The following is a 22,638-nucleotide window of genomic DNA, read 5'->3' on the forward strand; positions in this document are numbered from 1 at the left end:
CCTGGGTTTCATTTGTGCATCTATCCTGGGTTTAATTTGTGATTCTGTCCTGGGTTTAATTTGTGATTCTCTTCTGGGTTTAATTTGTGATTCTCTCCAGGGTTTAAATTGTGATTCTCTCCGAGGTTTAATTTCTCATTCTGTCCTGGGTTTAATTTGTGATTCTGTCCTGGGTTTAATTTGTGATTCTCTCCTGGGTTTAATTTGTGATTCTAACCTGGGTTTAATTTGTGATTCTCTCCTGGGTTTAATCTGTGATTCTGTCCTGGGTTTAATCTGTGATTCTGTCCTGGGTTTAATTTGTGATTCTGTCCTGGGTTTAATTTGTGATTCTGTCCTGGGTTTAACTTGTGATTCTCTCCTGGGTTTAATTTGTGATTCTCTCCTGGGTTTAATTTGTGATTCTCTCCTGGGTTTAATCTGTGATTCTCTCCTGGGTTTAATTTGTGATTCAGTCCTGGGTTTAACTTGTGATTCTCTCCTGGGTTTAATCTGTGATTCAGTCCTGGGTTTAATCTGTGATTCTGTCCTGGGTTTAATTTGTGATTCTCTCCTGGGTTTAATCTGTGATTCTCTCCTGGGTTTAATCTGTGATTCTCTCCTGGGTTTAAGTTGTGATTCTCTCCTGGGTTTAATCTGTGATTCAGTCCTGGGTTTAACTTGTGATTCTCTCCTGGGTTTAATCTGTGATTCTGTCCTGGGTTTAATTTGTGATTCTGTCCTGGGTTTAATTTGTGATTCAGTCCTGGGTTTAACTTGTGATTCTCTCCTGGGTTTAATCTGTGATTCTCTCCTGGGTTTAATTTGTGATTCTCTCCTGGGTTTAATTTGTGATTCTCTCCTGGGTTTAATTTGTGATTCTCTCCTGGGTTTAATTTGTGATTCTCTCCTGGGTTTAATTTGTGATTCTCTCCTGGGTTTAATTTGTGATTCTCTCCTGGGTTTAATTTGTGATTCTCTCCTGGGTTTAATCTGTGATTCTCTCCTGGGTTTAATCTGTGATTCTCTCCTGGGTTTAATTTGTGATTCTCTCCTGGGTTTAATTTGTGATTCTCTCCTGGGTTTAATTTGTGATTCTCTCCTGGGTTTAATTTGTGATTCTCTCCTGGGTTTAATTTGTGATTCTCTCCTGGGTTTAATTTGTGATTCTCTCCTGGGTTTAATTTGTGATTCTCTCCTGGGTTTAATTTGTGATTCTCTCCTGGGTTTAATTTGTGATTCTCTCCTGGGTTTAACAGCCTGACTCTGTGAAGTCCTGTTAAAGTCACCACTTGGTGTCTCTGTGCTTCCTCCCCACTCGGATTCAAACTAACGGGAAAGTTTGTTCAAGTTTGAGGACGTTTCGCGAAAGGGAAAAGCAAACTGATTGAGAACGCCAGCAAGTGGGAAAAATAGCAACTGGAACTGGAAAAGGAGCCGAATCTCTTCCCAAGGCAATTGGAAAAGGATTGTGCTGAGGTCTTGGGAGCAGCTGATCGAGAGAGGGAGAGGGAGGTGGGGGGGGGGGGGGTGAGAGAGAGGGATTGAGGGAGAGTAATTGAGGGAGTGATAGAGAGGGTTAGAGAGAGGAGAGAGGGAGGGAGGGAGAGGGAGGGAGAGGGAGGGAGGGAGAGGGAGGGAGAGGGAGGGAGGGAGAGGGAGGGAGGGGGAGGGAAGGAGGGAGAGGGAGGGAGGGAGAGGGAAGGAGGGAGAGGGAAGGAGGGAGAGGGAAGGAGGGAGAGGGAAGGAGGGAGGGAGAGGAGCGGTGCCCTGCCCGGGATCCCCCTGATCTCCCACTCTTGTTGCAGCTCCGGGAATGCTGGCGGAGGAGCGGCTCCGGAGAGCCGGCCAGGAGTAAGGAGAAAGCTGGACCATGTTGTCCGGAGAGCGGAGCAGCTTCTCCCGGCAAAGCCTCAACTTCCCCGTGGGTTTACTGATCAATTCACCCAAAAGGAGACTGGCCAGGCTGGGCAGGAAACACAGCAACGGATCCCTGCTGTAAGTAACAAGACTCAACCAACACTGATAAACTGGGAATAGGGAGAGAGAGAGAGAGAGAGAAACTGGGAATAGAGAGAGAGAGAGAGAAACTGGGCATAGAGAGAGAGAGAGAAACTGGGAATAGGGAGAGAGAGAAACTGGGAATAGAGAGAGAGAGAGAAACTGGGCATAGAGAGAGAGAGAGAGAGAGAAACTGGGAATAGGGAGAGAGAGAGAGAGAAACTGGGAATAGGGAGTGAGAGAAACTGGGAATAGAGAGAGAGAGAGAGAGAGAAACTGGGAATAGGGAGAGAGAGAGAGAGAGAAACTGGGAATAGGGAGTGAGAGAAACTGGGAATAGGGAGTGAGAGAGAGAGAGAAACTGGGCATAGAGAGAGAGAGAGAGAGAAACTGGGAATAGGGAGAGAGAGAAACTGGGAATAGGGAGAGAGAGAAACTGGAATAGAGAGAGAGAGAGAAACTGGGAATAGAGAGAGAGAGAGAAACTGGGAATAGGGAGAGAGAGAGAGAGAGAAACTGGGAATAGGGAGAGAGAGAGAGAGAGAAACTGGGAATAGGGAGTGAGAGAAACTGGGAATAGGGAGTGAGAGAGAGAGAGAAACTGGGCATAGAGAGAGAGAGAGAGAAACTGGAATAGGGAGAGAGAGAAACTGGGAATAGGGAGTGAGAGAGAGAGAGAAACTGGGAATAGAGAGAGAGAGAAACTGGGCATAGAGAGAGAGAGAGAGAAACTGGGAATAGGGAGAGAGAGAGAAACTGGGAATAGAGAGAGAGAGAAAAATGGCGAATAGAGAGAGAGAGAGAGAAACTGGGAATAGAGAGAGAGAGAGAGAGAGAGAAACTGGGTATAGGGAGAGAGAGAGAGAGAGAGAGAGAAACTGGGTATAGGGAGAGAGAGAGAGAGAGAGAGAGAAACTGGGAATAGAGAGAGAGAGAGAGAAACTGGGAATAGAGAGAGCGAGAGAGAGAGAGAAACTGGGCATAGAGAGAGAGAGAGAAACTGGGCATAGAGAGAGAGAGAGAGAAACTGGGAATAGGGAGAGAGAGAGAAACTGGGAATAGAGAGAGAGAGAAAAACGGCGAATAGAGAGAGAGAGAGAGAAGAGAAACTGGGAATAGAGAGAGAGAGAGAGAGAGAGAGAAACTGGGTATAGGGAGAGAGAGAGAGAGAGAGAGAGAGAGAGAGAGAGAGAAACTGGGTATAGGGAGAGAGAGAGAGAGAGAGAAACTGGGTATAGGGAGAGAGAGAGAGAGAGAGAGAGAGAGAGAGAAACTGGGAATAGAGAGAGAGAGAGAGAAACTGGGAATAGAGAGAGCGAGAGAGAGAGAGAAACTGGGCATAGAGAGAGAGAGAGAAACTGGGCATAGAGAGAAACTGGGAATAGACAGAGAAAAACTGGGAATAGAGAGAGAGAGAGAAACTGGGAACAGAGTGACAGAGAAACTGGGAACAGAGAGAGAAACTGGAGACAGAGAAACAGAACAGAAAGGCAGAAAGAAATAGTTAGGGTGAAGAGAGACAGGAGAGAAATAATGAAAGAATGGAGGGGGAGAGAGAGAGAGAGAATATAAGAGATGAGGAGAATGATATAATTCAAGTGAAATGGAAGTAGAGAGACAGCATGAAATAGTCTGAGAAGGTTTTTTTTTTAGCTAGTAGCCATCTGTTTGCACTGGATTGATTTGTATTACATGAATGTACTGTGCTTTTCTCTGTGTGACCGAGAATGGGAATGTGTATGAGGGAATGTTGGGGTTGGATTAGGAGAGATCCAGTCACATGTCCTGAGTGCAATGGAGACTGACCAGAAATAGAGCATTGAAAGGCAGGACCTTTCCCCAGATTTGTGTTAAGGAGTTCTGGTACAGAGCAGGGAGAGGCAGGAGAGTTGGCAGTTTTTGTTGCCCAGGCACTGAAAAGAGTTTTGTTTGTCAATCTGGATTATATTAAATTGGAGCCAGTGATTTGTTTAAACTCAGACTCTAGCAACAACCCCTCCTCCCTATTTTGACTGTCAATACCAGGGTTCAGCAATCTTAATAACAAGCAGAGCCATTTAAAAAATTTAGTCAAAAATGCAATATCTTAAGAGCTGCAATACTCAAATGTCAACATTCATGGAATTCTATGCAACACTTTTTTACTGATGCTCATTAACGTACATGTATTAATACCAAGGAAAGGGGGCATTTGATTATCGACAACAATTAAAGGTTTTCACAGATTTGATAATGAGAAAAAAATAGGTCTAATCGATCAAGTTTGGGAACCACACATGAGTCCTTAATGAGACCCATGTGACTCTGGAACCACAGTTTGCAGACCCTGGTCTAGGGAATGTTGTGAGAATTGAGTCTGCCCAGGATAGAGGTAAAAGCTGCTCTCTATGTTGTTAATTGTATTTAATCATATGCAGGTGGAGGGTGTTAGTTAGGGTCTTACTTGAGTAAATATGAGACACTTAGTGAAACTGGGTGAAGGTTTGAGTGAGGAGCTGCATGTTTGTAATCTTTTTACTTTGTAAAATAAATGCAAGACTGAGTAAAGTTTGGCTCCAGCATTATCCTCTAATAAGTAGCTTTCTGGAGTAGAGCATATGTCAACATGCTGGCACTCAGGCATCAGCTAGCATACTCTGACCAAATCACTGAGTCTAATCATTAACCAGCAACCAGTCTCAGTGATTCCCTCTCTCACTTACACTTTGTTTAGACAGAGAAGAAGGGAGAGTCTGGGGACTGGGAGAGGTCATCTCTGTTATTTTGTATCTAAAAGTTATTCATCAGGAGTCAATGGCACTAAACTAGGAGAGTTTGTGTTTCTATCAACAAAGTTGTACACGATTGGGTTTCATATCTATTTTATCTCTTTCCTACAATACAACCTGCTCTCTCCTGAAGGCACTGACTCTCACTGGGGTGCGGGTCCCCTCCTCTCCTACAGGCACTAACTCTCACTGGGGTGCGGGTCCCCTCCTCTCCTGAAGGCGCTGACTCTCACTGGGGTGCGGGTCCCCTCCTCTCCTGAAGGCGCTGACTCTCACTGGGGTGCGGGTCCCCTCCTCTCCTGAAGGCGCTGACTCTCACTGGGGTGCGGGTCCCCTCCTCTCCTACAGGCGCTGACTCTCACTGGGGTGCGGGTCCCCTTCTCTCCTACAGGCGCTGACTCTCACTGGGGTGCGGGTCCCCTCCTCTCCTGAAGGCACTGACTCTCACTGGGGTGCGGTTCTCCTCCTCTCCTGAAGGTGCTGACTCTCACTGGGGTGCGGGTCCCCTCCTCTCCTGAAGGTGCTGACTCTCACTGGGGTGCGGGTCCCCTCCTCTCCTGAAGGTGCTGACTCTCACTGGGGTGCGGGTCCCCTCCTCTCCTCAAGGTGCTGACTCTCACTGGGGTGCGGGTCCCCTCCTCTCCTGAAGGTGCTGACTCTCACTGGGGTGCGGGTCCCCTCCTCTCCTGAAGGCGCTGACTCTCACTGGGGTGCGGGTCCCCTCCTCTCCTGAAGGCACTGACTCTCACTGGGGTGCGGGTCCCCTCCTCTCCTACAGGTGCTGACTCTCACTGGGGTTGCGGGTCCCCTCCTCTCCTACAGGCGCTGACTCTCACTGGGGTACGGGTCCCCTTCTCTCCTGAAGGTGTGGAAATGACAGAGATAAAAACAGGTTATTCGACCATGAAAGCAATACCAACCAACTGCAGTTTGCCCTGGAGCATTGGTCACTGGACAGGGATGAGGACCGGGAATCCTGGCCCAGTACTTCTGGTCCAAGTGCTACCCCCAAACACCCCCTCCCCCCCATACACCTCCTCTTCCCAGTGGAGCTCAGTGAACTGAGCAGTGAGTGAAGGTTGTACCAAGGCCCATCCTGCACCATGTGGCTCAGTCTCATAGCAGGCAGTGCATTTACTCAGTGAGCTGGTGTGGGGCTCCCAGTCTCACTGGAATTCGATACCTCGGGACGCTGTCTGCCTGGGTGAGAGGATCTGCATGTGGCCAGTGTCCCTGGAGCTCAGTGTCCTGAGAAGGATAGGAGAGGAGGACCTGAAAGGCCTTGCTGTCCTGTATATTTTCTAATGTTTAACTTGTTGCACAATAAGTTCAGGTGAATGTTTATGTTGTGACTTGTCCTGGTGTTACGTCACTCAAATAAGACGTTTTACAGCATATTAGGGCTGTGCCCAGGAACCTGTCACAATGATCAGCCATTCGCAGCCTCTTCTGTAACACTCAGCTGCTTCAGGATTATCCAGTTGACTGAGTCCAACCAGAGCAGCAGGTACAGACTAGCAGGAAGATGTTTGAGCTGGTCACTCACAAAACCAAACAGCACCTGGCGTCTTGGTAAGAATCGAGTTCATTTTCTTCTATTCCTCACTCAGTGATCACTGATCTATTAGCAGTCAGACTAGATCTAGCTGGTTAGTCATGGGGACAGTGTCATTTGCACTCGTACTGTGACTGGATAGCAAAAGAAATTATACTTAAAATGATATTGATTGCTCTTTTCCTGTCTACTTCCTCCTCTTTCTCCTGTTCTGAGTTGAAGTTTCACACTCATTCCATCTCTCCTTTTCTTCCTCTTTACCCGTCTTTTCAATTCTTTTCTGTCACCTCTACCTCCCTCCATTTCTCTGTCTCTCTATCTTTCTCTCCATTGCTGTCTCTTTCTCTCTGACTCCCTCTCACTTGCTCAGGCTGAATTTCACTTGGGCCTGTGAGTCGTGTGGAGGTGGGGGGCTCTCGCATCATGAGGCCCAACAGATTTTAACTCTCAGCCCTGGTCTGTATGGGGCTCCTACCTGAACTTAGTGGAAAGCAGAGCAACATTGGGGGTTGGGGGGGGGGGGGGGGGGTGGCGGTGTCGGGAGGGAACGATTAGAAGAGAGTGGGGTGGAAGGAGGGGGATCAAGAGTGGGGGATGGCGCGGAAAAGATCGGGAGAAAGGGAAAGAGGAGTTTCAGGGAGACTGGGTTGGGTGAGAAGGGGAGGGAGGGGGAAGGAGAGAAGATGGAGAGGGAAGGGGGAGGGAACCTTAGGCTGGGGAATGGGGGAAGGGAGGGGTGTATCGGGAGGGGGAGGGAACCCTGGGCTGGGGAAGGAAGAGAGGGAAGGGAGTATGGGGAAACATAGAAAATAGGAGCAGGAGTAGGCCATTCGAGCCTGCTCCGCCATTCATTATGATCATGGCTGATCATCTAACTCAGTAACCTGTTCCTGCTTTTCGCCCCATACCCTTTGATCCCTTTCACCCCAAGAGCTGTATCTAACTCCTTTTTGAAACATACAATGTTTTGGCCTCAACTGCTTTCTGTGGTAGTGAATTCCACAGGCTCACCACTCTCTGGGTGAAGAAATTTCTCCACATCTCAGTCCTGAAAGGTTTACCCTGTATCCTTAGACTATGACCCCTGGTTCTGGACTCCTCCACCATCGGGAACATCCTTCCTGCATCCACCCTGTCAAGTCCTGTTAGAATTTTATAGGTTTCTATGAGATCCCCCTCACTCTTCTGAACTCCAGCGAATATAATCCTAACCGACTCAATCTCTCCTCATACGTCAGTCCCGCCATCCCAGGAATCAGTCTGGTAAACCTTCACTGCACACCCTCTATAGCAAGAACATCCTTCCTCAGATAAGGAGACCAAAACTGCAGACAATATTCCAGGTGTGGCCTCACCAAGGCCCTGTATAATTGCAGCCAGACATCCCTGCTCCTGTACTCGAATCCTCTCGCTATGAAGGCCAACAAACCATTTGCCTTTTTTACCGCCTGTTGCACCTGCATGCTTACCTTCAGCGACTGGTGTACAAGAACACCCAGGTCTCGCTGCATATTCCCCTCTCTCAGTTTATAGCTGGGGAATGGGGAGGAGGTGAATGGAAAGGGAGGGTAGACTGGGCTACTGGAGCAGTCTGCCTTCTCTTGGCCTCACCAGGAAATATTGCATTATCTTTTCGGAACCTGTTCTGTCTCGGCTCTTCCTGTCACTAGGATGATTTGCCAAGCGAGTTCTGACAGTCTGCGCTACACAAACCACAGTTAAAATGACTGTCAGCTCCACATAGCCTCATCAAAGGCTGGTCTGTTTATTTAAAGACCCCATTCCTTTCTAGCAGGTTTCTCGCCTGGTCAAAGAAGCAGGTTATGAACAGAACCCATAGAAAGGCAGCAGATTGGGGCAGATAAATCTCAGGCAGCTTTTTAACTGCCCAGCCACCCTTTCCCAACATGTGAGCTGGGTTTAAATTGCCAGTCTGTCAATCTGACTCTGTCTCCATTCCTGTGTCTGTCTCTGTCCCCATGTCTGACTCTAGCTCCTACCCCACATCTGTTTCCGTCTCCATGTCTATCTCAGTCCCCTTGTCTGTCTCTATGTCCCTCTCTCTCTCCATCCCTCCCTCTTCCCCCCCCCCCCCCCCCGTCTCCCTCTCTCTCTCTCTCTCTCTCTCTCTCTCCCCCCCGTCTCCCTCCCTCCCTCTCTTCCTCCCCCGTCTCCCCCCCTCCCTCTCTCCCCCCCGTCTCCCTCCCTCCCTCTCTCCCCCCCGTCTCGCCCCCCCGTCTCCCTCCCTCTCTCTCTCTCTCTCCCCCCCCCGTCTCCCTCCCTCCCTCCCTCCCTCTCTCCCCCCCGTCTCCCTCCCTCCCTCTCTCTCTCCCCCCCGTCCTCTCCCTCCCTCTCTCTCTCTCTCTCTCCCCGTCTCCCCTCCCTCTCTCTCTCTCTCTCTCCCCGTCTCCCTCCCTCCCTCTCCCTCTCTCTCTCTCTCCCCGTCTCCCTCCCTCCCTCTCCCTCTCTCTCTCTCCCCGTCTCCCTCCCTCCCTCTCCCTCTCTCTCTCTCTCCGTCTCTCTCCCTCCCTCCCTCTCTCTCCCCGTCTCCCTCCCTCCCCGTCTCCCTCTCTCTCTCCGTCTCCCTCCCTCCCTCCCCGTCTCCCTCTCTCTCTCTCTCTCCCTCCCTCCCCCCCCGTCTCTCCCTCCCTCCCCCCCCGTCTCTCTCTCTCTCTCTCTCTCTGTCTCTCTCTCTCTGTCTCTCTCTCTCTGTCTCTCTCTCTCTGTCTCTCTCTCTCTGTCTCTGTCTCTGTCTGAACAATGTATTTCAATATTGGAACAATGTTGCTGACTAACGCTCAGGGTTTGGTAAATGGACGATGACAGAGATTCCAGCAGATACTGAATTCCAGGATAATTACAGGAGGAACTCAGATGATGTAACAAAGTGCGAGTGTGAAGTTTGAGATTAGATGACCCTGTCATTTACAAGACGTTAAGAATATGAATGTTAGTTATTTTTTATATAAACAGCAGGGAGGGTGATTAACTCCCAAGTACTGACGTCTTCAATAAAGTACAAAGTGGGAGTCAGGCTCCATGAGATCGTAGGTCAGGTTGAACACAGAATTGGATGCAGATTGGCTCCCTGTCAGGCACAGTGTGTTCTGAGAGAGCTGGTGAGGACACCAGTTTGCTGCAACTCTGCATCGCCAGTCATGTTGGCTGGGACTGAAAGTACAACTTGGACAGTTCATCAATGGCTCAGTGGGTAAATACCCTGCTTATGTAAGAGTTTATATGTGATGACCAAGTTTTTGTTAAAAAAGTTAATTGAATACAAGTTGTGTGTGTATGAACATGTGAATGTGTGTATGAGTGTGTGTGAGAGTGTGTGTGAGAGTGAGAGTGAGAGTGAGAGTGAGAGTGAGAGTGAGAGTGAGTGAGAGAATGTGTGAGTGAGAGTGAATGTGTGAGTGAGAGTGAATGTGTGAGTGAGTGAATGTGTGAGTGAGTGAATGTGTGAGTGAGAGTGAATGTGTGAGTGAGAGTGAATGTGTGAGTGAGAGTGAATGTGTGAGTGAGAGTGAATGTGTGAGTGAGAGAATGTGTGAGTGAGAGAATGTGTGAGTGAGAGAATGTGTGAGTGAGAGAATGTGTGAGTGAGTGAATGTGTGAGTGAGTGAGTGTGTGAGTGAATGAGTGAATGAGGGAGTGAGTGAATGAGTGAATGAGTGAATGAGGGAGTGAGTGAATGAGTGAGTGTGTGAGTGAGTGAGTGTGTGAGTGAATGAGGGAGTGAATGAGGGAGTGAATGAGTGAGTGAATGAGGGAGTGAGTGAATGAGGGAGTGAGTGAATGAGGGAGTGAGTGAATGAGGGAGTGAGTGAATGAGGGAGTGAGTGAATGAGGGAGTGAGTGAATGTGTGAATGTGTGAATGAGGGAGTGAATGTGTGAGGGAGTGAATGTGTGAGGGAGTGAATGTGTGAGGGAGTGAATGTGTGAGGGAGTGAATGTGTGAGGGAGTGAATGTGTGAGGGAGTGAGGTGAATGTGTGAGGGAGTGAGGTGAATGTGTGAGGGAGTGAGGTGAATGTGTGAGTGAATGAGTGAGTGAGTGAGTGAGTGTGTGAGTGTGTGAGTGTGTGAGTGTGTGAGTGTGTGAGTGTGTGAGTGTGTGAGTGCATAGACAAGGCCAGGCTGAATGGGAGCTCTGATTGTGCTGATGACACACTGGCTCACGCAGAAGGTTTGCACGGAATCAGCGGGCACAGGATAACGCTGAGATGGCAGCACCAGGCACGCCCTCACCTTTGGGACCAAGTGGAAGGTCATGGGGCTTGGTTACAAATATAGCCTGGGTGTAACAGTTGAGTAGGTTAGTATAGGCCTCTCCTGGTAACTTGTCTGCTTCTAAGGCACTGTATGTGAGTGAGAGGGCACGGGGGTTGTGTTGCGTGCTCTAAACGAGTGACTGCTGCATTAACTCAGAAGTGGAGTCCGGGAAATCAGATCTGGGAATCTGACAACAATTTAGAGGCTGCACTGACAACTGTGATGTGAAATGATATTTACCCAACAAAACAGAGCCCACAGTTCAGCAAGTGGTGAGAGGTAGCTGAAGCAAGGCAGACCACACATCGTTTGTACCAGGGCAGACTGAGGATAGAAATGACCAGGGAGTGGCCATTCCTTGGATATCAATCTGATGGATGACATTGACCAATTAGAAACTGGAAAGGTTAGACATTTCCAGGCTTCCACAGGTGCACAGTTACCTACAGAAGCCAGTGGATAGTGGGGCAAATCTGCAAGTCTGACCTCATTTCTCCCCCATCCTACACCAATGTGACACTCTAAGCACTGCTCCAGGTGAGATCGGCTAAGTGGGCAGTGATCCTGGGATCCTCCTGTGCTGCGCGGCTGAATATCTCAGCAAGTTCTCAGTCTGGCTGCTGGAGCGGAGAGAGGGCTGTGATCACAGAGTTTCTTTCTTTATTCTAGGTCCAGTTTGTCAGACACCACATTTAAATCGAGCGAAAGTTTTGGCGTGAGGCAGCCGGCTCGGAGTAAGATCAAACGGCACAACAGAGGCCTGGCCACGGTGTTCAGGGGCCGCAACTTCAAGGACGAGAAATCGGGCAATGAGGAGGGAGGAGACTCAGCCACAGACGACCCCACTGAGCTCTCCACCCAGGTCACAGCCCCCGGTGTGCTCAAGATCTTTGGGGATGAGATCTGCACGGGTGCAAACTACAAGAGTGTGCTGGCAACACCATGCTCCAGCGCACAGGAGCTGGTGAAGGAGGCGCTGGAGAGGTTGGTACTTGCCATTCATTTCAATACTTTGCTTAGCGTTTCAGCAGACGACAGAGGGCTGGACAATTGCCTTGGGCAAGAGTGTTTTACAATGGTCAATGAGCAGCATGTTTCAAACCCTAGCCAATTCCCTTCTGCTTTGTCTTGAAAGTCCTGCATTTCTATAGTGCCTTTCATAACCTCAAGACGTCCCAAACTGTTTTACAGCCATTGAAGTACTTTTGCAGTGTAGTCACTGTTGTAATTTAGGAAACGTGACAGCCAATTTGTGCACAGAAAGATCCCACAGACAACAAAGTGATAATCATCAAATTATCTGTTTTTTGTTAATAATAATGTTGTCTGTGGGATGAACATTGGGCCCAGGTCACTGGGGGAGAATCCCCTGCTCTTTGAGACTGTGTGCATGGGATGTTTTACATCCACCAGGGAGGGTGGACAGGATTAACATTCCATCCAAAAGTATATAAATAGTCTTTTTTCTTCTTTTTTCTTTTGGGCCTCCTTATCTCGAGAGACAATGGATACGCGCCTGGAGGTGGTCAGTGGTTTGTGAAGCAGCGCCTGGAGTGGCTATAAAGGCCAATTCTGGAGTGACAGGCTCTTCCACAGGTGCTGCAGAGAAATTTGTTTGTTGGGGCTGTTGCACAGTTGGCTCTCCCCTTGCGCCTCTGTCTTTTTTCCTGCCAACTACTAAATAGTAAAAGCGTGTACTAATAGTAAATAGTAAAAGCGTGATAAAAGGAGGAGTGGGGTCGATTAGGGACCAGAAAGGGGATTTACAGATGGAGGCAGAGGGTATAGCTGAGGTATTAAATGGATATTTTGCATCTGTCTTTACCAAGGAAGAAGATGCAACCCAGGTCACAGTGAAAGAGGAGGTAATTCATACACTAGAAGGATTTAAAATTGATAAAGAGGAGGTATTAGATAGGCTGTCTGTACTTGAAGTTGATAAGGCACCAGGACCGGATGAGATGCATCCAAGGATGCTGAGGGAAGTGAGGGTGGAATCGCAGAGGCACTGGCCATTAACTTTTCAGTCTTCCTCAGAATCTGGGGTGGTGCCAGGGGACTGGAGAATTGCAAATGTTACACCTTTGTTCACAAAAGGGTGTAAAGATAAGCCCAGCAACTACAGGCCAGTCAGTTTAATTTTGGTGGTGGGGAAGCTTCTAGAAACAATAACTTGGGACCATACTAATAGTGACTTGGACGAATGCGGGTTAATTAAGGAAAGCCAAAACAATTTTTTTTTTTTTTTTCTTCTTAGAATTAGAATATTACAGCGCAGTACAGGCCCTTCGGCCCTCGATGTTGCGCCGATCATCTGACCTACACTATTCCATTTTCATCCATATGTCTATCCAATGACCACTTAAATGCCCTTAAAGTTGGCGAGTCTACTACTGTTGCAGGCAGGGCGTTCCACGCCCCTACTACTCTCTGCGTAAAGAAACTACCTCTGACATCTGTCCTATATCTTTCACCCCTCAACTTAAAGCTATGTCCCCTCGTGTTTGCCATCCTCATCCGAGGAAAAAGACTCTCACTATCCATCCTATCTAACCCTCTGATTATCTTGTATGTCTCTATTAAGTCACCTCTCCTCCTCCTTCTCTCTAACGAAAACAACCCCAAGTCTCTCAGCCTTTCCTCGTAAGACCTTCCTTCCATACCAGGCAACATCCTAGTAAATCTCCTCTGCACCCTTTCCAAAGCTTCCACATCCTTCCTATAATGCGGTGACCAGAACTGCACGCAATACTCCAGGTGCGGCCTCACCAGAGTTTTGTACAGCTGCAGCATGACCTCGTGGCTCCGAAACTCGATCCCCCTACTAATAAAAGCTAACACACCATATGCCTTCTTAACAGCCCTATTAACCTGGGTAGCAACTTTCAGGGATTTATGGACCTGGATACCAAGATCTCTCTGCTCATCTACACTACCAAGAATCTTCCCATTAGCCCAGTACTCTGCATTGCTGTTACTCCTTCCAAAGTGAATCACCTCACACTTCTCCGCATTAAACTCCATTTGCCATCTCTCAGCCCAGCTCTGCAGCCTATCTATGTCCCTCTGTACCCTACAACACCCTTCGACACTATCCACAACTCCACCGACCTTCGTGTCATCCGCAAATTTACTAACCCACCCTTCTACACCCTCATCCAGGTCGTTTATAAAAATGACAAACAGCAGTGGCCCCAAAACAGAACCTTGCGGTACACCACTAGTAACTAAACTCCAGGATGAACATTTGCCATCAACCACCACCCTCTGTCTTCTTTCAGCTAGCCAATTTCTGATCCAAAGCTCTAAATCACCTTCAACCCCATACTTCCGTATTTTCTGCAATAGCCTACCGTGGGGAACCTTATCAAACGCCTTACTGAAATCCATATACACCACATCCACGGCTTTACCCTCATCCACCTGTTTGGTCACCTTCTCGAAAAACTCAATAAGGTTTGTGAGGCACGACCTACCTTTCACAAAACCGTGCTGACTATCGCAAATGAACTTATTCTTTTCAAGATGATTATAAATCATGTCTCTTATAACCTTTTCCAACATTTTACCCACAACCGAAGTAAGGCTCACAGGTCTATAATTACCAGGGCTGTCTCTACTCCCCTTCTTGAACAAGGGGACAACATTTGCTATCCTCCAGTCCTCCGGCACTACTCCTGTCGACAATGACGACTTAAAGATCAACAACAACGGCTCTGCAATCTCCTCCCTGGCTTCCCAGAGAATCCTAGGATAAATCCCATCTGGCCCAGGGGACTTATCTATTTTCACTCTTTCCAAAATTGCTAACACCTCCTCCTTGTGAACCTCAATCCCATCTAGCCTAGTAGTCTGTATCTCAGTATTCTCCTCGACAACATTTTCTTTCTCTACTGTAAATACTGACGAAAAATATTCATTTAACGCTTCCCCTATCTCCTCTGATTCCGCACACAACTTTCCACTACTATCCTTGATTGGCCCTGTTCTAACTCTTATCATTCGTTTATTCCTGATATACCTATAGAAAGCCTTAGGGTTTTCTTTGATCCTATCCGCCAATGACTTCTCGTGTCCTCTCCTTGCTCTTCTTAGCCCTCCCTTTAGATCCTTCCTGGCTAGCTTGTAACTCTCAAGCGCCCTAACTGAGCCTTCACGTCTCATCCTAACATAAGCCGCCCTCTTCCTCTTGACAAGCGCTTCAACTTCTTGAGTAAACCACGGCTCCCTCGCTCGACAACTTCCTCCCTGCCTGACCGGTACATACTTATCAAGGACACGCATTAGCTGCTCCTTGAATAAGCTCCACATTTCGTTTGTGCCCATCCCCTGCAGTTTCCTTCCCCATCCTACACATCCTAAATCTTGCCTAATCGCGTCATAATTTCCTTTCCCCCAGCTATAATTCTTGCCCTGCGGTATATACCTGTCCCTGCCCATCGCTAAGGTAAACCTAACCGAATTGTGATCACTATCGCCAAAGTGCTCACCTACATCTAAATCGAACACCTGGCCGGGTTCATTACCCAGTACCAAATCCAATGTGGCATCGCCCCTGGTTGGCCTGTCCACATACTGTGTCAGAAAACCCTCCTGCACACACTGGACAAAAACAGACCCATCTAAAGTACTCGAACTATAGTATTTCCAGTCAATATTTGGAAAGTTAAAGTCCCCCATAACCACTACCCTGTTACTCTCGCTCCTGTCGAGAATCATCTTCGCTATCCTTTCCTCTACATCTCTGGAACTATTTGGAGGTCTATAGAAAACTCCCAACAGGGTGACCTCTCCTCTCCTGTTTCTAACCTCGGCCCATACTACCTCAGTAGATGAGTCCTCAAACGTCCTTTCTGCCGCTGTAATACTTTCCTTGATTAACAATGCCACACCCCCCCCTCTTTTACCCTCTTCTCTGTTCTTTCTGAAACATCTAAATCCCGGAACCTGCAACATCCATTCCTGCCCCTGCTCTACCCATGTCTCTGAAATGGCCACAACATCAGGATCCCAGGTACCAACCCATGCTGCAAGCTCACCCACCTTATTCCGGATGCTCCTGGCGTTGAAGTAGACACACTTTAAACCAAGTTCTTGCTTGCCAGTGCCCTCTTGCGTCCCTGTAACCTTATCCCCTACCTCACTACTCTCAACAGCCTGTACACTGGAACTACAATTTAGGTTCCCATTCCCCTGCTGATTTAGTTTAAACCCCCCCGAAGAGCACTAACAAATCTCCCCCCCAGGATATTGGTACCCCTCTGGTTCAGGTGAAGACCATCCTGTTTGTAGAGGTCCCACCTACCCCAGAAAGAGCCCCAATTATCCAGGAAACCAAAACCCTCCCTCCTACACCATCCCTGCAGCCACGTGTTCAACTCCTCTCTCTCCCTATTCCTCTCTTCGCTAGCACGTGGCACAGGCAACAACCCAGAGATAACAACTCTGGTTGTTCTCGCTCTAAGCTTCCACCCTAGCTCCCTGAATTTCTGCCTTAAATCCCCATCTCTCTTCCTACCTATGTCGTTGGTGCCTATGTGGACCACGACTTGGGGGTGCTCCCCCTCCCCCTTAAGGATCCCAAAAACACGATCGGAGACATCACGTACCCTGGCACCTGGGAGGCAACACACCAACCGTGAGTCTCTCTCGTTCCCACAGAACCTCCTATCTGTTCCCCTAACTATGGAGTCCCCAATGACTAATGCTCTGCTCCTCTTCCCCCTTCCCTTCTGAGCAACAGGGACAGACTCTGTGCCAGAGACCTGTACCCCATTGCTTACCCCTGGTAAGTCGTCTCCCCCAACAGTATCCAAAACGGTATACCTGTTGTTGAGGGAAACGGCCACAGGGGATCCCTGCTCTGCCTGCTGGTTCCCTCTCCTTCCCCTGACGGTAACCCATCTACCTACTTCTTTTACCTGAGGTGTGACTGCCTCCCTATAACTCCTGTCAATAATCCCCTCCGCCTCCCGAATGATCCGAAGTTCATCCAGCTCCAGCTCCAGTTCCCTAACGCGGTCTGCGAGGAGCTGGAGTTGGGTGCACTTCCCGCAGATGCAGTCAGCAGGGACACTCTTGGCGACCCCTACCTCCCACATTCTGCAGGAGGAACATACAACTGCCTTTACCTCCATTCCCACTATTCTAGATTCCCAATAAATCTACTGAAAAACCAAACGAAAAAAAAAGTCAAAACTTGTTATCTTAGCAATCCAATTTTGTCAAGGGAAAATCATGTTTAACTAACTTGCTGGAGTTTTTTGAGGGGGTAACAGAGAGGGTCGATGAGGGCAATGCTGTTGATGTGGTGAACATGGACTTTCAAAAGGTATTTGATGCAGAGTCACACAACAGACCTGTGAGCAAACTTGTAGCTCATGGAATAAAAGGGACGGTAGCAACATGGATATGAAAGTGGCTGAGTGACAGGAAACAAGAGTAGTGGTTAATGGATGTTTTTTGGGCTGGAGGAAGGTTTGTAGTGGAGTTCCCCAGGGATTAGTGTTGGGATCCTTGCTTTTTCTGATAAATATTAATGAGCTTGACCTTGGTGTACAGGGCACACTTCCAAAGTTTGCAGATGATACAAAACTTGGAAACATTGTGAACTGTGAGGAGGATAGTGTAGAACTTCAAAAGGACACAGACAAGTGGCAGATGAAGTTCAATGCAGAGAATGTGAAGTGATTCATTTTGATAGGAAGAACATGGAGAGACCATATAAAATAAAGGGTATAATTCTAAAGGTGGTGCAGGAGCAGAGGGACCTGGGTGTATATGTGCATAAGTCATTAAGGGTGGCAGGACAGGTTGACAGAGCAGTTAATAAAGCATACAGTATCCTGGGCTTTATTAATAGGGGCAGAGAGTACAAGAGCGAGGACATTATGTTGAACTTGTATAAGACACTAGTTCGGCCTCAGCTGGAGTATTGTGTCCAATTCTGGGCACCGCACTTTAGGAAAGACGTGAGGGCATTGGAGAGAGTACAGAAAAGATTCACGAGAATGGTTCCAGGGATGAGGAATTTCAGTTATGAAGATAGATTGGAGAAGTTAGCACTGTTTTCCTTGGAGAAGAGAAGGCTGAGAGGTGATTTGATAGAGGTATTCAAAACCATGAGGGGTCTGGACAGAGTAGATAGAGAGAAACTGTTCCCACTCGTGAAAGGATCGAGAACGAGAGAGCACAGATTTAAAGTATTTGGTAAGAGAAGCAAAAGTGACATGAGGAAAACTTTTTCACACAGCGAGTGGTTAAGGTCTGGAATGTGCTGTCTGAGGGTGTGGTGGAGGCAGGTTCAATTGGAACATTCAAAAGGGAATTAGACAGTTATATGAAAAGGAAGAATGTCCATGGTTATAGGGAGATGGCGGGGGAATGGAACTGAGGGAGTTGCTCTTTCAGAGAGCCAGTGCAGGCATGATGGGCCGAATGGTCTCCTTCTGTGCTGCAACAATTCTGTGAAGTCTTGAATCAGGTGGAACTGCTCATTCACTATCGGCTGTTTTTATGAGACCGCCCAAGATTAATTTCAGGCCCGGAATCTCGATGTGACATGGGGAGAAAGTGATTCCTGCCAATGCCAAATATCCAGTCTGTTCTAGTTAGAAGCCACCAGAGGCCAAGTGGATAATAACAGTGAGCAGTTCTCCAGAGCACTAATCTCAGCAGCCTCAAAGCATCATTAGAAAACACAGAAATAAAAACATAAATTGCTGGGAAGACCCAGCAGGTCAGCCAGCATCTGTGGAGAGAACAACAGAGTTAACGTTTCAGGTCTGTTTTACGCTCCACAGATGCTGCTAGACAGAGGGACCTGTGGGTGCATGTACATTCGGTCTTTAAAGGTGACAGGACATATTGAGAGAGTGGTTAGAAAAGCATATGGGATCTTGGGTTTCATAAATAGAGGCATTGAGTACAAAAATCAGGAAAGCTATGCTGAACCTTTATAAAGCTCTGCTTAGGCCCCGACTGGAGTATTGCATCCAGTTCTGGTCACCACAGTTTAGGAAGGATGTGAGGGTCCTTGAGAGGGTGCAGAGGAGATTTACCAGAATGGTTCCAGGGATGGGGGATTTTAGCTGCAAGGTTAGGTTGGAGAAGATGGGATTGTTCTCCTTGGAACAAAGGAGATTGAGAGGAGATTTGATAGAGGTGTACAAGATTATGGCTGATTTAGATAAGGTAGACAAAGAAAAACTGATGGTGCAAGGACTAGGGGACACAGATTGAAGGTTTTGTGCAAGAGACAGTGGGATGTGAGGAAGAACGTCTTTTACGCAGTGAGTCGTAATGACCTGGAAGTCGTTGCCCACAAGGTTGGTGGAGACAGAGACAATCAATGATTTCAAAAGGACATGGGGTGAGGATTTGAAGGAAATAAACTTGCAGAGCTACAAGGATAGAGCGTGAGAATGGGACTGACTGGATTGCTCTACAGACAGCCGGAATGAAGCCGAGGGGCCAAATGAGTGCTGCTTGAGTGCACAAGAGTGTGAAGTCCGGAATTTGGTGAGTGAGGAAATTGGGTGCAGAGGGGAACGATAAATTAATTAAGAGAAATTAATATTCGTTTGGTAGTGCAGAACTTGAGTATTGCTGAATGCAGGCAGCTAGACTCTGATTGTTCTGATTCGCTGTTCACAGCGGGCAAAGTACAGGCCGTACCCAACCAGCCCGTTCTTGCAAAACTCAAAACACAGTGTCCAACATTAGATGTGATTTCATGATTGGACAACATTTGCTGAATAATCCTCAGTGTGCTTAGAATTATGCTGACAACCAATTTAAGATTGTCAGTCGGGCTTGCAGTGCGGCTCATTTGCGCATGCGGGAAGCTACATATATTAATGCACAAGGTCCTGTTCTTTACAAACAGAAAGAACATGTACACACATTCTGCCTGTTTCAGCTAAACAAAATAAGTGACAGCCATTTGCTGGTTCATTCCTCAGGGCAATGCCTCAACCAGTCAGAGTCAAGCTGCCTGGTTTAAACTTCAAACAAAGCTTGGCAGTTAATTGTCAGTCATCAAAACTGGTACATTCTCCATGGCAACGCCTCTACTAATCAGAGTCTACTTGCCAACCAATCAACACTCTCTTCTCATACAGCATAAATTTGTTGTTTCCCGTACATTGGTATTCTTATGAATTGTCCTAATGAGTGTGAGACGAAAAGTTTTGACAGAATGTCTCTATTTTTAGCAATACTCAAAAGTAAATCTAATTCAATTAACACAATAAAGATGGCAGGACAGGTGATGTGTCATGGCTGCAGCATGTGGGAGCTCCTGGATGCCACAGCAATCCATGACAATCACATCTGTAGTAAGTGTCTGCAGCTTGAGGAGCTAGGGCTCAGAGTCAGTGAGCTGGAGGCCGAGCTGCAGACACTGTGATGCATCAGGGAAGGGAAAAGTTACCTGAATACTTTGTTCCAGAAGGCAGTTACACCCGATAGGATAGGGTCTACTGATTTGGCCAGTGGTCAGGGACAGGAGGGTGCGACTGCAAGTCAGGCATGTAAGGGGATCGAGAAGGTGGAAGTGGAGGAGCCTCAGCCCTTGCAGTTGAGCAATAAGTTCGAGGTTCTTGCAGCTTGTACGGACAAGAGCAGACTGACCATGGCACCATGGTACAGGAAGCCGTTCAAGTTGGGGGAGACATTGTTCTCTGCAGCCAAGAGTGAGAGTCCAGAAGGTTGTGTTGCCTGCCCGGTGACAGGGTATGGGACTTCTGCTCAGGGTTGGAGAGGAAGTTGCAATGGGAGAGAGAAGATCCAGTGGCTGTGGTCCATGGAGGTACCAATGACATAAAGAGGACTCGGAAAGTGATTCTGCAGAGGGAGTATGAGGAGCTAGGCACTAAATTAAAAAGCAGAACCTTAGCGTTAATAATCTCTGGATTATTACAAAGAACAAAGAACAGTACAGCACAGGAACAGGCCATTCGGCCCTCCAAGCCTGCGCCGATCTTGATGCCTGCCTAAACTAAAACCTTCTGCACTTCCGGGGACCGTATCCCTCTATTCCCATCCTATTCATGTATTTCTCAAGATGTCTCTTAAACGTCGCTATCGTACCTGCCACCACCTCCCCTGGCAGCAGGTTCCAGGCACTCACCACCCTCTGTGTAAAGAACTTGCCTCGCACATCCCCTCTAAACTTTGCCCCTCTCACCTTAAACCTATGTCCCCCAGTAACTGACTCTTCCACCCTGGGAAAAAGCTTCTGACTATCCACTCTGTCCATGCCGCTCATAACTTTGTAAACCTCTATCATGTCACCCCTCCACCTCCGTCGTTCCAGTGAAAACAATCCGAGTTTATCCAACCTCTCCTCCTAGCTAATGCCCCCCAGACCAGGCAACATCCTGGTAAACCTCTTCTGTACCCTCTCCAAAGCCTCCACGTCAATCTGGTAGTGTGGTGACCAGAATTGCACGCAATATTCTAAGTGTGGCCTAACTAAGGTTCTGTACAGCTGCAGCATGACTTGCCAATTTTTATACTCTATGCCCCGACCGATGAAGGAAAGCATGCCGTATGCCTTCTTGACTACCTTATCCACCTGCATTGCCACTTTCAGTGACCTGTGGACCTGTACGCCCAGATCTCTCAGCCTGTCAATACTCCTAAGGGTTCTGCCATTTACTGTATACTTCCCACCTGCATTAGACCTTCCAAAATGCATTACCTCACATTTGTCCGGATTAAACTCCATCTGCCATTTCTCCGCCCAAGTCTCCAACTGATCTATATCCTGCTATATCCTCTGACAATCCTCATCACTGTCCACAACTCCACCAACCTTTGTGTCGTTCGCAAACTTATTAATCAGACTAGCTACATTTTCCTCCAAATCATTTATATATACTACAAACAGCAAAGGTCCCAGCACTGATCCCTGCGGAACACCACTAGTCACATCCCTCCATTCAGAAAAGCACCCTTCCACTGCTACCCTCTGTCTTCTATGACTGAGCCAGTTCTGTATCCATCTTGCCAGCTCACCTCTGATCCCGTGTGACTTCACCTTTTGTACCAGTCTGCCATGAGGGACCTTGTCAAAGGCTTTACTAAAGTCCATATAGACAACATCCACCGCCCTTCCCTCATCAATCATCTTTGTCACTTCCTCAAAAAACTCAATCAAATTAGTGAGACATGACCTTCCCTTCACAAAACCATGCTGCCTCTCGCTAATAAGTTTGTTTGTTTCCAAATGAGAGTAAATCCTGTCCCGAATAATCCTCTCTAATAATTTCCCTACCACTGACGTAAGGCTCACCGGCCTATAATTTCCTGGATTATCCTTGCTACCCTTCTTAAACAAAGGAACAACATTGGCTATTCTCCAGTCCTCTGGGACCTCACCTGTAGCCAATGAGGATGCAAAGATTTCTGTCAAGGCCCCAGCAATTTCTTCCCTTGCCTCCCTCAGTATTCTGGGGTCGATCCCATCAGGCCCTGGGGACTTATCTACCTTAATGCTTTGCAAGACACCCAACACCTCCTCCTTTTTGATAATGAGATGACTGAGACTATCTACACTCCCTTCCCTAGGCTCATCATCCACCAAGTCCTTCTCCTTGGTGAATACTGATGCAAAGTACTCATTTAGTACCTCGCCCATTTCCTCTGGCTCCACACGTAGATTCCCTTCTCTGTCCTTGAGTGGGCCAACCCTTTCCCTTGCTACCCTCTTGCTCTTTATATACGTATAAAAAGCCTTGGGATTTTCCTTAATCCTGTTTGCCAATGACTTTTCATGACCCCTTTTAGCCCTCCTGACTCCTTGCTTAAGTTCCTTCCACTGTCTTTATATTCCTCAAGGGATTCGTCTGTTCCTAGCCTTCCAGCCCTTACAAATGCTTCCTTTTTCTTTTTGACTGGGCTCACAATATCCCGTGTTATCCAAGGTTCCCAAAACTTGCCAAACTTATCCTTCTTCCTCACAGGAACATGCTGGTCCTGGATTCTAATCAACTGACGTTTGAAAGACTCCCACATGTCAGATGTTGATTTACCCTCAAACAGCTGCCCCCAATC

General features: G+C 47.7%; 1 protein-coding gene across 1 annotated transcript in view; it reads left to right on the forward strand.

Annotated features, from left to right (window-relative positions):
• The first annotated feature begins 1,314 nt into the window (after positions 1–1,314).
• LOC137384478 (ras-associating and dilute domain-containing protein-like) overlaps positions 1,315–22,638 on the forward strand; it is a 215,555-nt gene continuing 194,231 nt past the window's right edge. The window contains exons 1-3 of the mRNA XM_068058615.1: positions 1,315–1,433; positions 1,788–1,977; positions 11,248–11,562. Of these exons, the coding sequence (XP_067914716.1) occupies positions 1,853–1,977; positions 11,248–11,562 (440 nt within the window). The 5' untranslated portion in view covers positions 1,315–1,433; positions 1,788–1,852. The remainder of the gene's footprint in view (positions 1,434–1,787; positions 1,978–11,247; positions 11,563–22,638) is intronic.

Source organism: Heterodontus francisci, chromosome 26 (genome assembly GCF_036365525.1).
Source record: "Heterodontus francisci isolate sHetFra1 chromosome 26, sHetFra1.hap1, whole genome shotgun sequence".
Classification (NCBI taxonomy): Eukaryota; Metazoa; Chordata; class Chondrichthyes; order Heterodontiformes; family Heterodontidae; genus Heterodontus; species Heterodontus francisci.